The sequence below is a fragment of the Saimiri boliviensis genome, chromosome 2 (genome assembly GCF_048565385.1).
Source record: "Saimiri boliviensis isolate mSaiBol1 chromosome 2, mSaiBol1.pri, whole genome shotgun sequence".
NCBI lineage: Eukaryota > Metazoa > Chordata > Mammalia > Primates > Cebidae > Saimiri > Saimiri boliviensis.
Genome location: NC_133450.1, coordinates 237365078 through 237383034, shown reverse-complemented (window position 1 = coordinate 237383034; position 17957 = coordinate 237365078). Strand labels below are relative to the sequence as shown.

Here is a 17957-nt window from a genome sequence, read left to right as displayed (position 1 = left end):
ATCCTGTAAATTCTCATAACTTTGTTTATTTTGTCATAGATTATTTAAGGTTATAGAGGTTATAGAAAGGTATGAAAAACTGTGCAATAAGTAGGGTTGGGGCAGCCCTACACCCTAAGAGATAGCATGATATAAAACCAGGCAGTAGCCCTGTACTTTCCCTGACTGTGTCCGGCTGCACTGCCTCTGTTTTCTGAATTAGCATTCCATGACTGTCTTTATCCTCTTATTCCAGCCAATGGGTTCTTCACTCACATAGGGTGTTGTTTTGCATGTCTGTAAACTTCTCTGCACATAATATTACTAAGTTGTTTCTAACTTTTTGGCTCTGAAATAATCTTCCTCTGTGTTCTTGTATGCCTCCTTGGGAACTCGTGCAAAATTTCTCTTAAGATATGTACCTAGCTGTGTAGTAGCTGGTTCACAGGCATGCATAGCCTCAACTTACATAAGTTATGCCAACTTGTGTCCTGAAGTGGGCATGGCAGCTTATGCTCCCATAAGGAGTCTGAGAATTCTTGTTGCACATCCTCACCAACATTCGGGATTGTCAGACCTCGTGGTTTATCCATCTATTCAACTTGAAGTGAAATCTCAGAGGGGTTTGTAAGTTGCTTACTAATGAGCATGAGCATCTTTTCCTATGTTGCTTGGCCCTTGCTGTTTCCCCATCTGTGATTTGACCGTTCAAGGTATTTGCTTACTTTTCAATTGGGTCTATTCTTTTTGTTACTGATTTATAGAAATTCCATATAAATTATGGAAACATTTGGGTCTCTAACTGGAATTAATTTTATATGAATGCTGGGAGATAGAAATTTTTGCCTGCTTTATCTTCTTGTTTATTTTCAGAGTTTCCTGGCATTTTATTTTTGTTTTGTCTTTTGCTTTTAAACACAACTATACAGCTGGTTACACAGCTATATAGTTATATAGCAACTGAGTGCTTTTGTCTTTCTAAAAAAAATACATTACATAAAAATGGGCTGGGCACGGTGGCTCACGTCTGTAATCCCAGACTTTGTGAAGCTGAGTTGGGTGGATCACATGAGGCCAGGAGTTTGAGACCAGCCTGGCCAACATGGCAAAACCCCATCTCTACTAAAAATACAAAAATTAGCGAAGTGTGGTGGGGCATCCCTGTAATCCCAGCTACTCGGGTGGTTGAGGAGTGAGAATTACTTGAACCTGGGAGGCAGAGGTTGCAGTGAACTGGGATTGCACCACTGTACTCCAGCCTGGGCTACAGAGTGAGACTCTGTCTTAAAAAAAAAAAGTAAAATAATAATAAAAATGTTAATATACAATAACCAAGGTACATTATAAGGTGTGCTTTTAAGGTATAATAAACTTTACATATTTAGATGTGAAATTTGGTTAGTTTTGGTATGTGTATACATGCATAAAACCACTGCCACAACGAAAGTTAACAAGTGTGTCTGTCATCCTTGAAAATTTTTGTTTGCCTCACTGTAATCCTACCCCTCACTCCTTCCTGTCCTCCCCTGTACCTGGACCTCAGCTTTCTATAATTATAGATTTGCCTGCATTTTCTAGAATTTGTATAACTGATACTATTGGAATACAGGCTACAACTGGATTCTTCACTCTGCATAATGATTTTGAATTTTATCTGTAATGTGTGTATCAATACCTTATTAATTTTTATTGCTGAGTATTCCTTTATATGGCTAGGTCACATTTTCATACTGATCTATTAAAAGACATTTTGGGTTTTTATTTTTGACAAATACAAATAAAGCTGTTTTGAGTGTGTACGTTTTTGTGTGGATATAATGCTTTTGTTTCTGTTGGATAAATACCTGGGACTGGAATGGCTGGGTTGTGTGACGATGGCTACAATACATATGAAACTTTTTAAGAAACTCACAAACTGTTTTCCAAAGTGGCTGCACCGTTTCACATTCCCACAGCGGGGTATGAGAGCTCCAGTGTTTTATATCTGTCAAAACTTGGCTTGGTTATTATATTAATTTCAGACATTCTTACAGCTGTGTAGTGAGTGGCATCTTACTGTGGTTTTGGCATTTTAATGACTGCTGATGTAAGTATCTTTTTATGTGCTTATTTGCCATCTTATATCTTCTTTAGCTAAGTGTGTTTTCACATCTTTTGCCCATTTAAGAATGTGGTTTCTTATTTTTGTACTGTTGAGTTTGAGAGTTCTTCAGATATTCTGTGTAGAAGTCCGTTATCAGATTTATGATTTGCAAACATTTTTTTCCGTGGTCTACTTTTTCGAACCTTAATAGTGCCTTTCAAAGAGAAAAATTTTAATTTGGATGAAGTCTAGTTTTCTATTTTTTTCTCTATGAACTTGCAGTTTTGGTAGTAGTGTATTTAAGAAATTTTAGTCTAAGTTAAGGTCAAAAGATATTCATATGTTTTCTTTTAGTAGTTTTAAAATTTATAAATACATTTAGGTCTGTAAACCTATTTTGAGTAAATATGCTTAATAAAAGGGCTGAATTTATGTACTTTTCATAGGGGAGGAAGGGCTTACAAATATCTAATTTTTCCAGCACGGTTTATTGAAAAGGCTACCCCTTTTTTTTACTGAATTTCCTATGTACCTTTGTGAAAAATCAGTTGACCATGTGTGAAAGGTCTATACCTGGACTCTATGTTTTTTCTACTCCTCTGTTAGTGTCTGTATGCCAATCCTACAGTTTTGATCACTGTAGCTTTAGTAGGTCTTGAACTCACTGTAAATCTTCCATCTTCTTTGGGAGGCCAAGGTGAGTGGATCATGAGGTCAGGAGTTCAAGACCAGTGTGGCCAACATAGGGAAACCCCATCTCTACTAAAAATACAAAAAATTAGCCAGGTATGGTGGTTGGGTGCCTGTAATCCCAGCTACTCGGCAGGCTGAGGCAGGAGAATCCCGTGAACCCAGGAGGTGGAGGTAGCGGTGAGCCACAATTGAGCCATTGCACTCCAGCCTGGGCGACAGTGCAAGACTCCATCTAAAAAGAAAAACAAAAACAGAAAACGGAGCTCCTCCATCTTTGCTTTTTTTGCAAGTTCTTTTTGTTATTCTTTTTTTTTTTTTTCATGTAAATTTTAGAATCAGCTTGTCAGTTTTTACCAAAAATGTCTGCTGATATTTTGATTGGGATCGAGTTGAATCTGCATCAATTTGTGGAGAACTTACACATAACTAACACTGTGTCTTACAGTCCATGAACACAGTGTAGCTCTCCATTTACAAAGGCTTCTCTCATTTTTGTCTGCATTGTTTTGTCATTTCTAGTATACTGGCCTTACATATCTTTTGTCAGATTTTTCCCTAAGTATTTCATATTTTGATGCTTTTCTTTTTTTTTGAGATGGAGTCTCGCTCTGTCGCCCAGGCTGGAGTGCAGTGGTGCGATCTCGGCTCACTGCAATCTCTGCCTCCCAGGTTCAAGCGATTCTTCTGCCTCAGCCTCCTGGAGTAGCTGGGACTATAGGCGCACACCAACACATCAAGCTAATATTTGTATTTTTAGTAGAGACAGGGTTTCACCATGTTTGCCAGGTTGGTCTTGATCTCTTAACCTCATGATCTGCCTGCCTCAGCCTCCCACAGTGCTGGGAGTACAAGCATGAGCCGCCGCACCCAGCCTGATGCTGTTTTTAAATGTCAATTTTCAGTTGTTTATTGATGGTACATAGAGATAAAATAGATTATGTTATTGTGATTTTGCATCCTGTAATCTTGCAAAACTCACATCTTTTTCCACTGGAATATTTTAATACCAAGAACCTTCTCTGTGTTCCAGATAGAATATCAATGGCCATCCCTAAAGCCGCTTAAGTTCCTTCTTGCAGATATGATCTTACTGACTCCAATCAATTATACGAAGAGTTTTTCTTAGGAATAGTATGGTCAAAAATAAGAAACACATACTCTGTGAGTAAAAGTAGTTAGCAAATGAAATAACATACAAATCAGTATTGTATTTATAATCCTCTGCCTTGAACCAAGGGTCTTCTGTTAAGTAGTTTAATTCCATTAAATTGTTCACTTCTGTTGTGTTAGGGCACTTGAAACCCTGATTCCGTTTCTTGCTATGGCTCTCTACTTACCGGGTACATTTCTGATCAGTGCCCTTAAATATTTGTTCCTGGGGCTGGGTGCGGTGGCTCACGCCTGTAATCCCAGCACTTTGGGAGGCCAAGGTAGATGGATCACTTGAGGTCAGGAGTTGAAGACCAGCCTGGCCAACATGCTGAGACCCTGTCTCTACTAAAAATACAAAAAATTAGCCAGGCGTGGTGGCATGCTCCTGTAATCTCAGCTACTCAGGAGGCTGAGGTGAGGGGATTGCTTGAAACCAGGTGGTGGAGGTTGCGATAAGCTGACATTATGCCATTGCACTCCAGCCTGGGCAACAGAGTGAGACTCCTTTTCAAAAAAAAACAGAAAGAAAAAAATTGTTCCAGGAGACTCAATTTCTAATCTGAGTTATAGCAGGAGTCTTTAAGCAAAAGTAAGTTAAAAAAGAGAAACTAGCAATGCATAGGAAAATGCCTTATTTTTCTCTTACTGAATACTTTATTTACTCACTACAGCAAACAATTTCAGAGATGATGAAAGCAGACTTCTCTACTGAGGAGTGTCCCACGTGACTTATAAGAATTGAGTCCTTAAGGGAGGATCTGTACTCAGAAGAAAAAAAAAAAAACGAATTCAGTCCTGCCAGGCATAGTGGCTCACACCTGTAATCCCAGCACTTCGGGAGGCTAAGGCAGGCAGATCCCTTGAGGTCAGGAGTTTGAAACCAGCCTGACCAACATGGTGAAACCCTGTCTCCACTAAAAATACAAAAATTAGCCGCGCATGGTGGCGCACACCTGTAATCCCAGCTACTTGGGAGGCTGAGGTAGGAGAATCACTTGAACGTGGGAGGCAGAGGTTGCAGTGAGCCAATATCACACCACTGCACTCCAGCCTGGGTGACAAAGCGAGACTCCATGTGAAAAAAAAAAAAAAAAGAACTTAGTCCATAATTACCTAGGACTTACGGTATGAACTTATGGACGCTGAAAGCGCTGCCAATTTCCGGGGCCTTTAATTTATACCATGGTAGGAATTAGTATTATCTCCAATTGGCAGCTTATTTAAACCTAGAAACAAAATGTTTTTAAAAAGCCAATTCCTATAGTTTTAACAGTTTTAGTGCATGGATAAGAATATGCTTAAGCCAAAATACGTATAATCCCTGAAACATCTTTGTGTTAATAAGAAGTTATCTATTATTAACCTTCAAACACTGAGCTTCTCCTTAATTCACCAGAGTTTTTAATAATCCTGGCTTGCAGCTGGGCTCGGTGGCTCATGCCTGTAATCCCAGCACTCTGAGAGGCGGAGGTGGGCAAATCACAAGATCAAGAGATGGAGCATCCTGGTCAATGTGGTGAAAACCCTGTCTCTACTAAAAATACAAAAATTAGCTGGGCATTGTGGCACACACCTGTAGTCCCAGCTACTTGGGAGGCTGAGGCAGGAGAATTGCCTGAATCCAGGAGGCAGAGGTTGCAGTGAGCTGAGATTGCACCACTGCACTCCAGCCTGGCAACAGAGACTCCATCTCAAAAAAAAAAAAATGCTGGATTGTTGAGCAAAACAGTTTGCTCAGTGTTGTGCAGTGTTATTCGGGGAGCATAGTTGACAGCAATCTGCCCAGAGGCTAGAGGGCAGCATCCTTGTTTGCAGGAGGACAGCATCAGGGATTCCTCTTCTTCGAGAGGACTTAGTGTGTCCATACTGCAGTTCAGGAGACGGCTCACATCAGACTGATATGGAAGTCGCTGGCCTAAAACCTATTCCACATGAGAACCAGTATCTCTTGCTACAGCTTATCTGATTCACTGCTGCCCCTTACCTGAGACACCACAGTCAAGGAAGCCCAAAGTATGACTCCCCTTCAGATACTTAGAACTTTTTTTTTTTTTTTTTTTTGAGATGGAGTCTTGCCCTGTCACCCAGGCTGGAGTGCAGTGGCATGATCTCCAGTCACCACAACCTCCGCCTCCCAGGTTCAAGCATTCTCCTGCCTCAGCCTCCCAAGTGGCTGGGACTACAGGTGCACGCCACCATGCCCAGCTAATGTTGTATTTTTAGTAGAGACAGTGTTTCCCTGTGTTGGCCAGGCTGGTCTCAAACTCCTGACTTCATGATCCGCCCACCTTGGCCTCCCAAACTGCTGGGATTACAGGCATGAGCCACTGCACCCGGCCCAGATACTTAGATCTTATTTATAGCTCCTTCAAGATGGTAATCAGTCTGTTACTGCATCCCAGACACCAAGTCCTTGGCTCTTGCGTAAACAGCAGGCCAAACGTTTCTCAGGCAAGGTTTAATAGGCTTGAGCTGGAGCAAAAGCAAGGGAGCAGTGCCCAGGAAGGGAAGATAGATGTGTAACTCTGCTTGCAGCAACGTATAGAGCTGAAGCTGCCCGTGATGCTCGTTTGAACTTTTTCGTTTGGCTGATAGGACTAGTTTGTAGTATGGGTTTTCTGTGCTGCAGTAGAGCATGTAAAGTGCCCTTGTGGGATGGAAGATAGGTCTTTGTTGTGAGCATCTGACAAATAACTGTTGGGCAGGTATTACAATCCACAGGCACCCGTGGCGATTCTGACCGAGACTTTCTCTCTAGCAGAGCCTAGGACAGAATTCCAGCCCCGTCTTCCCCGCCTGGTGGCCTTTTCTAGCTCGCAGCTCCTCAGACAGTATGCGCTAAGTGGTCGTCCCACCCAGATCTCCTCCAGCTCATCTGCGGGAAATGACTTCCAGCTAGAAGCTCCAAGCTGCTCTAGTGCAAAAGGAGAAAGTGGAGAGACAGAAGTCCCCGACACCTCATTACGAAAGAGGCCAAGCAGAATTTCTAGGACATTCTTCGGCTCACATCAAGGTGACCCGGTAGAATGGGTGGAAGACAACAGAGAAGGAGGAATAGACCGTGGCCTGGCCCAGAGGATGAGTCCTGGGGGCTCAGACACAATGTTGAAGGCAGTAGACATCTCAGAATCTGGAGCAGTCACACGTGGAAACTGTAGACTGGGACTTAGCAAAAAGTCAAGCCTGTTCAGCCACCAGAAGCATCATGTGTGCCCTGAATGTGGGAGAGGCTTTTGCCAGAGGTCAGACCTTATCAAGCACCAGAGGACACACACCGGGGAGAAGCCGTACCTGTGTGCTGAGTGCGGGCGTCGGTTTAGCCAGAAGGCCTCGCTCTCCATCCACCAGAGGAAGCACTCGGGCGAGAAGCCGTATGTGTGCAGGGAATGCGGGCGACGCTTCAGGTATACGTCCTCTCTGACTAATCACAAGAGGGTTCACTCCGGGGAGAGGCCCTTTGTGTGTCAGGAGTGTGGGCGAGGCTTCCGCCAGAAGATAGCCCTCATTCTACACCAGAGGACACACTGGGAAGAGAAGCCCTTCGTGTGTCCCGAGTGTGGGAGAGGCTTTTGCCAGAAGGCGTCCCTCCTCCAGCACCAGAGCTCACACACTGGTGAGAGGCCCTTCCTGTGCCTTGAGTGTGGGCGTGGCTTCAGGCAGCAGTCCCTCCTGCTCAGCCATCAGGTCACACACTCAGGGGAGAAGCCTTATGTCTGTGCTGAGTGTGGGCACGGCTTTCGCCAGAAGGTCACTCTCATCAGGCACCAGAGGACACACACAGGGGAGAAGCCCTACCTGTGCCCCCAGTGTGGCCGGGGTTTTAGCCAGAAGGTCACCCTCGTCGGACACCTGAGGACACACACAGGGGAGAAGCCCTACCTGTGCCCGGAGTGTGGCCGTGGCTTTGGTCAGAAGGTCACTCTCCTCAGGCACCAGAGGACACACACTGGGGAGAAGCCCTACCTGTGCCCGGAGTGTGGGCGTGCCTTCGGCTTTAAGTCACTCCTGACCCGACACCAGAGGACACACTCAGAGGAGGAGCTTTATGTAGACAGGGTGTGTGGGCAAGGACTTGACCAGAAGTCACAGCTTATCTCTGACCAAAGGACACACTCAGGAGAGAAGCCCTGCGTTTGTGATGAGTGTGGGCGCGGCTTCGGCTTTAAGTCTGCCCTCATCCGCCATCAGCGGACCCATTCTGGGGAGAAGCCCTACGTCTGCAAGGAGTGTGGGCGTGGCTTTAGCCAGAAGTCTCACTTGCATAGACACAGGAGGACCAAGTCTGGCCATCGGCTCCTACCACAAGAGGTCTTCTGACCTTTCCTTTCCTCGTCAGTGTGAAGCTGGCAGAAATCACTAGTAAATGCTTCAGTTTCCTGAAATGGAACGGAAACAAAAAATGTAGCTTTGTTTCATCGATGATAAGATAGTTGCTTTTGGTTTACTTTCTATATTCACAATTTGTCTTAGCTTGCTAGGGGTTCCATAACAAAGTACCGCAGGCTGGGTGACTTTACCAACAGAAATGTATTTTCACATTTACAGAGGCCGGAAGTCCCAGATCCGGGTATTGGTAGGTTTGATTGCTGCTAAAACCTCTCTGCGTGGCTTGCGGATGGCTGCTCCCTGGCCGTGTCCTCACGTGGCCTTTTTTCTGTGTGGATGCTTTCCTGGTGTGAGTTCCTCTTCTTGTAGGGATACCAGTCATTTTGAATAGGGCCATAGCCACATGCCTCATTTAACCTTCATAACCTTCAAGGTCCCATCTCCAGATAGAGTCACACTGCAGGGCTGGGACTTCAGCAGCTTTTGGGAAACCACATTTGGTCTGTGCCGCTCCACTAGCAAAGTTTAGATCCTTTTAACATGCAAAATGCATTCACGTGATCCCAGCAGTCCTAAAATTGTGTACCCAATTCAACCTGAACTCTGGATCCAAAATCTCATTTAAATATCATCTAAATCAGGCATGAGTGAGACTTTAGGTACAGTTCATCCTTAGGCAAAATTCTCCAGCTGTGATCCTGTGAAACCAGACGGATTATCTGCTTCCAAAATATTATACAATGGTGGGATAAGCAGAGGCTGGACTTCCCCATTCCAAAAGCGAGACATGAGAAGGAAATGCGGAATGATGGATCCCAATCAAGTCTCAAACCTGGCAAGGCAACTTCCATAGATTTTCAGTCTTGGGAACAATCTCCTTTGGCTCAGTGCTCTGCGCTCTGGGCCAGCTGGATTTGTACACCTGCTTTGTGGGCTCATGGGAGCTGCAGGGTTGCTCCCTTAGCCCTGGGCAGCGGCTCCTGGCCCACTGAAATTGAGGAGGAGACGCGCTTGCCCTCTAGACCTGTACGCTCTGGGCTCATGAGAAGCTTTGAGAATCAGATTCTTCCCTTTTCTTGAAGATTTACTTATGTTTGCAGCTGGATAGCTCTATTGTACCTTCCTGTGGAATCCCAGTCCCACGGCCTGCCTTCATTTTGTCCTGTCTCTTTCTCTATTCAGTTCAAGCTTGGAGCATTTCTGGTGAGCTGGTTCATCGCTTCCATTCAGACCTACACTAAACTCTTTATCATGTGATTGTCCAGCCACACCATAGTGTTCTTTTGAGAACATACTTTCTCATTTTTTGCAATGTGAACAGTCGGAGAATTTTTCAAATCTTTAAGTACTAGTTCTTTTTTGCTTAAGCCTTCCTTCCATTTATCCTTCTCCTCTCACATTTTCCTATAAACAGCAAGGAGAAAACAGGCTGTGCTTCATCACTTTGTGTAGAAATATCACCTGAATATCCTGCACTGCCTCACTCCCAAGTTCTATACGCCACAAAACACTCGAATGCATTTGGGTAAGTCCTTTGCAAGGATTCCAGTTTCCAGTTACACATTCCTTAAAATTTAAAACAAACAAGAAAAACCCCACACATTTTGTAGATCCGGGTTTTTGCCATGTTGCTTAGGCTGGTCTCACACTTGACCTCAAATGATCCTCCTGCTTTGCCCTCTCAAAGTTTTTTTTTTTTTCTTTTTTTCTTTTTTTGAGACGGAGTTTCGCTCTTGTTACCCAGGCTCGAGTGCAATGGCGCGATCTCGGCTCACCGCATCCTCTGCCTCCTGGGTTCAGGCAATTCTTCTGCCTCAGCCTCCTGAGTAGCTGGGATTACAGGCACGCGCCACCATACCCAGCTGATTTTTTTGTATTTTTAGTAGAGACGGGGTTTCACCATGTTGACCAGGATGGTCTCGATCTCTCGACCTCATGATCCACCCGCCTCGGCCTCCCAAAGTGCTGGGATTACAGGCTTGAGCCACCGCGCCCGGCCTGCCCTCTCAAAGTTTGAGCCAACACACCCAGCCCAGAACCTTTAACATCTACTTTCCTACCAACAGTGTTTTAAGGCCCATCCAGGCTTTTCTAGCATGTGCCTCAAAACTCTTCTAGATTCCCTCTACCAAGTACCCAGTTCCAAGCCACTTCAACGTTGTAGGTTTGTTACAAAGCATCCCAACCATAGTACCAAAACCTGTATTAATTTGCTAGGGTTGACATAAGTAAACACCAGACTGGGTGTCTTAAGCAATAGAACACTTATCTTCTCACAGTTCAGGAAGCTGGACGTCCTAGAATGAGATGTTGGCAGGTTTGGTTTCTACTAAGGCATCTGAACTTGGCCTGCAGATGGCTGCCCTCCCTCTGTGGCGTCACATAGCTTATTTGTACACACACTTTCCTGCTGACTCTCGTCATAAGGACACCAGCGATACTGGATTAGGGCAACACCCTGAAGACCTCATTTTAACTTTAATTACAACTTTAAATGTCCTGTATGCAATCACATTGGGGATTAGGGCTTCAACATACGTATGAATTGGGGTGGGGAGGGACACAATTTAGTCCATAACATTCTGTCTTCTGGACTTCCAAAATTCACGTCTGGCCATCAACTCCTGCTGTCAGAGTGCTCTCCTCACTGCTCCTGCCCTTCCTCCGTAAGTGTGAAGATGGCAGACATCAATCATAGATGTTCCACTTTCCTGATACGGAATGGGGAAAAAAAAAGAGTTGCTTTCTTTCATTGATCGTGAGATAGTTGGTTTATGCTTTACTTTCTGCACAGCAGTACTTTGTATTTTATGGCCTTTTGTTTTAATAAACTGCTTCTCTACAAAGCTGCATGCCTGGCTGTGTACCTCATTCACTGATCTGTTGAGCAGAACCCCAGGGCATTCAACTTCTTGGATTCTAGACCTGAATTCTAGATTACTGTCCTATGGGACAGGGATATTATGGCCTTCAACCTCACCTCTTCTTATGTCTTCCAGTGTCTGTGATGAGAGCCACTAGCCACACACTCAACTTCCCTGACGCCAGATGTAAGGGCATTTATTCGCATCTCTGTCATGTTAACTATGCCTGCGTTCCAGTGATCCAGCCCTTCAGCCACAACCTTCTTTAAAACTCGAGTCAGGAACTAAGGCTCTGAAGCCACCCACCCTTCTATCGAGCCCAAGGCACTGCCCCTTTTGCTGTAATCCCTCCTGTTGCTTGATCCCCAGATCGCCAGAGCCCAAATGCCTCAGATCTGAGCAAATGGCTCCATCAAGGCTGGCCCTGGCCCTGGCTCTGTGCCTTCAGCACCAAGTGTTGACTGCATGGTCAGTCTCCCCAGTGCTTGGAGTCACTGCTGGCTCAGAGGGGTTTTTCACCAGAATGAAAAGAAAGAGATTTTAGTTTGGGAGAATTCATGTTGGGAGGATAGATGAAAGAATAACAGGTGGCGGTCACTGACCCCAACGTCTTAGCTGGAGATGATCTTCAGGCTAGCTTTGGTGGGGATGGCCTGGGACCACTGGAGACAGCCCTCATCAGCACATTTTCACTGAAGCTGTTTTGCGTCAGTGAGTTCTCCAATGGCCAGAGCTGAAGTCACAAGGGAAGCCAAGTGTGTGTGTTTGGGGGTGGGGTATGCACACATGCACGCATATGTATAGTATGGGGTCATTTCATGCCAGCAGTTTAAAACTTTCTGCAGAGAATATAAATAGAAATAATAACCATTCCAGCATATATATTGACCTTTTACTTCAGAGTGTTTTTCCATAGGAAGTTTCTATGGCCATTCACTCAAAATGGACCTGATAAATGATATAGAAGTAAAAAACAGGCCGGGTGCAGTGCCTCACACCTGTAATCCCAGCACTTTGGGAGGCTGAGGCGAGTGGATCACTTGAAGTCAGGAGTTTGTGATCAGCCTGGCCAACATGGTGAAACCCCATCTCTACTCAAAACACAACAATTAGCCAGGTGTCGTGGTGGGAGCCTGTAATCCCAGCCACTTGGGAGACTGAGTCAGGAGAATCACTTGAACCTGGGAGGCGGAGGTTGCAGTGAAACGGGGTCATGCCATTGCACTCCAGCCTGGGCGACAAGACTCCGTCTGAATAAAAGAATAAATAAATAAAACTGAACTCTTTTTTTGTTCTTGTTGTTGTTGTTGTTTTTAATAATGTCTCTGCTAGCTACATCTGAAACCTCTCTTTTAGATAAAAGTGGTGATGAGAGAAGGGCAAAAGAATTGGGTTAGTAGAAAACCACACCAGAAATGAATATTAGTGTTTCATGGAAATAAGAAATCTATGCCTAACACTACCACACAGCATTCAGTTACAGGTTTTCTGAAAAGAAAAAACATGCTACCAAAACATCACTTTAGGGTTACTCTGTCTGAACTCTGGAATGTAATAGCCCTGGCTGTTAATACCTAAAAACAGCACAAAATGAAATATAGAATTAGTGACTCCAGGCCGGGAGTGGTGACTGACGCCTGTAATCCCAGCACTTTGGGAGGCCAAGGCGGGTGGATCACTTGAAGTCGGGAGTTCAAGACCAGCCTGACCAACATGGAGAAACCCTGTCTGTACTAAAAATACAGAATTAGCCAGGCATGCTGGCACTTGCCTGTAATCCCAGCTATTTGGGAGGCTTAGGCAAGAGAATCGCTTGAACCAGGGAGGTGGAAGTTGAGGTGAGCCGAGATTGCACCAGTTCACTCTAGCCTGGGCAACAAAAGAAAAACTATCTCAAAAAAAAATAGTGACTCCAATTTTGGTAACATTGGATTAAGATAAAATATTTAGGAATAAGTTTAATAAAGAATATTCCAAACCAATAAGTAGAGAACTATAAAGCACCACTGAAACCAAAAATAGACTTCAATTAATAGAAAGGCATCCTCTCTTCTTGGAAAACATCTCAATATAATGAAGATGTCAGTCTCTCTCACTAACTTTATAATTTACAAAATTGTACAATCTCATTAAAAATTCTAATGAGTTTTTTCATTGACATGGACTATAAGTTAATTCTAAAATTCATATGGAAACTTCAACTAAGAATTGCTACAAAAATGCGGCACAGGAAGTGCTTTAGAGGGACGAGGCCGTCCAGATTTGAAAACTTTACAAAGCCTCTATAATTTAAACAGCGTGGTACTGGCAGGTGAATAGGTCAAAGTAACATAAATAAAAGAGCAGAATGCATTTAAAAATGCCTGTCAGAAAGCTGGAATCTCACATGACTGTGGCAAATATTCTTTTAATAAATGGGACGTTGACTAGCCATTTAGAAAATAATAAAATTCCATTCCTCTCATCACACATGAGAATTTCTAATGGGTCAGAGATTTCAATGTGAAAAACATTTTTAAATGTTAGAAGGAGACATGGATGAAATAATCTTTAACCTAATATAGGGAGAGGCTTTCTACTTCGAAATCCAGAGTCAATACAGGATTAATAAATAAAAACTACAGATACCAAAAATCGTTTGCATGGACAAAGTGTACCATTATAGCAAAGACAAATGACTGCCAAAAATCCTTATCAACATATTCCAAATCACCATATTTCTCTGATAAAGGGTTAATCCTGAGGCCGGGTACAGTGGCTCATGCCCGTAATCCCAGCACTGTAGGAGGCCAAAGAGGGCAGATCACCTGAGGTCAGGAGTTGAGACTTGCCTGACCAGCATGCTGAAACCCCATCTCTACTAAAAAGAGAAAATTAGCTGGGCATGCTGGTGCATGCCTATAATCCCAGCTATTCGGGAGTCTGAGGCAGGGGAATTGCTTGAACCCGTGAATCGGAGGTTGCAGTGAGCTGAGATCATCCCATTGTACTCCAGCCTGGGCAACGAGTGAAACTCCATCTACAAAAAAAAAATAAATAATTGAGGGGAAAAGACTAGAAATCCTATAGAAAAGTGGGCAAAAGACATGCACAGATTCTTTGTCAAAAGATGTATACATACATGAAAAGATGTTAAATTCACTCATGGTAAGAGAGACAGGCTGGACGTGGTGGCTCACACTTGTAATGCCAGCACTTTGGGAGGCCGAGGCAGGTGGATGACCTGAGGTCGGGAGTTTGAGACTAGCCTGACCAACATGGAGAAACTCCATCTCTACTAAAAATACAAAATTAGCTGGGCCTGGTGGCACACGCCTGTAATCCCAGCTACTCGGGAGGCTGAGGCAGGAGAATCACTTGAACCCAGGACGGGGAGACTGTGGTGAGCCAAGATTGCGCCATTGCACTCCAGCCTGGGAAACAAGAGTGAAACTTGGTCTCAACGAAAAAGAGAAACGTGAATTAAAACCACACTGAGATGCCATTTCTCACCCATCAGATTGTCAGAAATTTAAAAGCTTAACAGTACTCTCTATTGGTGAGACAGTAGAGAAGCAGGCATTTTCATACGTTGTTGGTGGGAATGCAAAACGTTTTAAGTCCTATAGAGGCAAGCTGGCAGTATTTAATTAAATTATATATGCACATACCTATTGACACAGCAAGCGAGCGCACTTCTAAGAATGTATCCCTTAAGAGTCACCTCCAGGCCTCGTGCGTTACCCCATGCCTGCAATCCTAGCACTTTTGGAGGCCAAGATGGGCAGATTGCCTGAGCTCAGGAGTTCGAGACCAGCTGGGCAACATGGTGAAACCCCATCTCTACTGCAATACAAAAAATTCAGCCAGGTGTGGTGGCGGTCGCCTGTAATCGCAGCTACTCAGGAGGCTGAGGCACAAGAATTGCTTGAACCTGGGAGGCAGAGTTTGCAGTGAGTCGAGATCATGCCACTGCACTCCAGCCTGGACAACAAAGCAAAACTCTGTCTCAAAATTAAAAAAAAAGAGTCAGGGCAGGCACGGTGGGTGGCCCATGCCTGTAATCCCAGCACTTTGGGAGGCCGAGGTGGGTGGATCATTTAAGGTCGGGAGTTTGAGACTAGGCTGCCCAACATAGAGAAACCCTGTGTCTACTAAAACTACAAAACAACAACAACAACAAAATTAGCTGGGCGTGGTGACGCATGCCTGTAATCCCAGCTACTTGGGAGGCTGAGGCAGGAGAATTGCTTGAACCCAGGAGGCGGTGGTTGAGGTAAGCTGAGATCACGCCAGTACACTCCAGCCTGGTCAAAAAGAGTGAAAAACTTCGTTTCAAAAAAAAAAAAAAAGTCGCCTCCAGTATTATGAATGTACATGTGCACATGATTACTTGTCAGCATTATTTATAATTGCAAAATATTGGAAGTTGCTTGGACATTCGGGCATAGGAAATGGATTGAATAACACATGATGGAGTCAGATGTAAGTGTGAAGAGAATGAAGAGGGTATCAGCAAACTGTTATGGAGTGAGTTTTAAAGGAAATGTTAAATGAAAGAGCAATGTGGAAAAAGTCTATACAGTGTGTTACCTCTTGTATAAGAAAGAAGGAAAATTAATGTAGATAGTGTTTGACTATACCGCCTCAGTCTTGCTTGGGCAGGGTTTGTTATATGTGAATTAGAATTACAAACAAATCCAAACTGTAGTAGGTTTGTATATTGTAGTGGTATGGGCAGAGTCATCCCGAAACTATTTTATATACATTATCGGATTGAGCAAATGAGTACATGTGTCTGTGTTGTTGGGAGCCAGGGTTCTCACTGTGGAAGAAAAGTCCTACAAATGAGGAATGGGGCAAAGAAAAAGAATCCTGTGAAGATGGACTAGAATTGGAAGTATTGGTATGAACTTTGGATTCCTAAGATGCGTGTGTGTGTGGTCATGCATGTTTATGTGCACCTGCATTTTGTGTGCATGTATATGTATGTGTATACGCACATATGTATTTTCTAGGTCTGTCCACTGAAAAGACTAAGAAGCGCGGACACACCAGTAGCAGTGAGCACAGGCAGTATCTAGATCTTATAACACCACTTCCCAGTGATGAGAGTCAGGATGACCTGAAGAAGGCGCTGCTTCCAGGACTAGGATTCGATGATCCCAGAATACCTTGTCAGGCCAAAAGGGAAATGCAAAAAAAAAAAAAAAAAAAAAAAAAGAAAGAAAGAAAGAAAAAGAAAGATGGAATATCCCACTAGGACAGAAGAGTCAGTCTGAAGGAACTCCCACCCATTGGCCAAATCTGGGACAATTGGAGTATCAATCTAATTGAGTACACTAATGACTTAGAAAGCATGGGGGGGTGGAAAATAAAACCTTATGAGTTGAAACCAACAGTAAATACATGAATAAGTGAAGTCTATTCTTACAGTAGGATGCCATGGGCCACTGGGTCAGTTCACGTTTCCCTCCGAACGTTAACATTTTACACAACTGTGGCACATTTGCCAGAGCTAATAAACTAACATTGGGACGATACTATTAACTGAACTACAGACTTGATTTGCGTTTTCCACTAGGTCTTCACTCTTCCCCTTCTTCTGATCTAGATTCAGTCAAGGATCCCATGTGGCGTTTAGTGGTCACATCTCTTTAGTCTCCTCCAACCTGTCAGTCTGTCAGTCTGTGTCTTTCACGACCTTGGCACTGGAAGGGAACTGGCCGGGGCCTTTACATAGTGTCTCGATTTGGACTTGTCTGATGTTTTCTTATTAGATCGCCACTACCAAGTGTTTGTAAGAATATCACCGAGGTGGCCGGGCACTGTGGCTCACGCCTGTAATCTAAGGACTTTGGAGGCCAAGGCAGACGGATCACCTGAGGTCACATATGATAATGTCACCTTGATGCGAGACTTGAATCCAGGAGGGGTACAACCAGAGTAAACCTGGGGAAATTTTCAGTTTGTTTTCCAGCTGTGTTGGAATTGCAATAGCGAAATATGTCTATGGTTACAACAGAAATGTCCGGCAAAAACAAAAAACCAAAAAAACAAAACCTTTTTCCCCTTTCAATCACTTATTTTTATTAGCTGTTTCTTTAAGTCAAATGTCATTAGCAAGATGTTTATTTATATGCCTTTATAGAAACATTATCTTTTTTAGCTAAGCTATTGTCTCATTTCCAAAGATTGTGGTAATACCAGTGCATACCTTAAAAAAATTAGACCATATGTACCCAATGGAATATTATACTGCCTTTAAAAAAGAGGAATCCTCTCCTTTTGATAACATGGATGAACTTGGAGCACATTATGTGAAATGAAATAAGCCAGACAGACAAATACTGCATGATCTCACACGTGGAATCTTAAAAAGTTGAACACGTATAAATTCAGAGTAGAACTGTGGTTACCGGGGACTGGGGGTGTGGTTATAGAGAGATATTGATAAAAGGATACACAATTGCAGTTAGATAAGAGGAAAAAGTTTAAGAGACGTGATGTACGATAACTAGAATACAGTTAGGCAGTGCTTGATGGTGGAGATACATTCTGGGATATGTGTCATAATGTGATTTTGTCATTGTGGGAACATCACAGAGTGTACTTATGTAAACCTAGATAGTATATAGTTAAAAAAGAAAAAAAGGCTGAGCACTGTGGCTCACACCTGTAATCCCAGCACTTTGGGATGCTCAGGTGGGTGGATCACAAGGTCAGGAGTTCAAGACCAACCGGGCCAAGATGGTGAAACCCTGTCTGTACTAAAAACTACAAAAATTAGCTGGGCATGGTGGCAGGCACCCGTTATCCCAGCTACTCGGGAGTCCGAGGCAGGAGAATCGCTTGAACCCAGGCAGCAGAGGTTGCAGTGA

General features: G+C 43.8%; 1 protein-coding gene across 7 annotated transcripts in view; it reads left to right on the top strand.

The window, feature by feature from the left end:
- The window catches only part of ZNF169 (zinc finger protein 169), a 41157-nt gene extending 29931 nt beyond the window's left edge, over positions 1 to 11226 (top strand). For 5 of the 7 annotated variants that reach the window (XM_074395558.1, XM_039475220.2, XM_074395554.1 and 2 more), the window contains one exon: positions 6666 to 11226. In XM_074395558.1, the coding sequence (XP_074251659.1) occupies positions 6666 to 8224 (1559 nt within the window). In that variant the 3' untranslated portion in view covers positions 8225 to 11226. The remainder of the gene's footprint in view (positions 1 to 6665) is intronic. The other 2 variants (XM_039475221.2, XM_074395556.1) reach the window with 1 other exon arrangement.
- The last annotated feature ends 6731 nt before the right edge of the window (positions 11227 to 17957 follow it).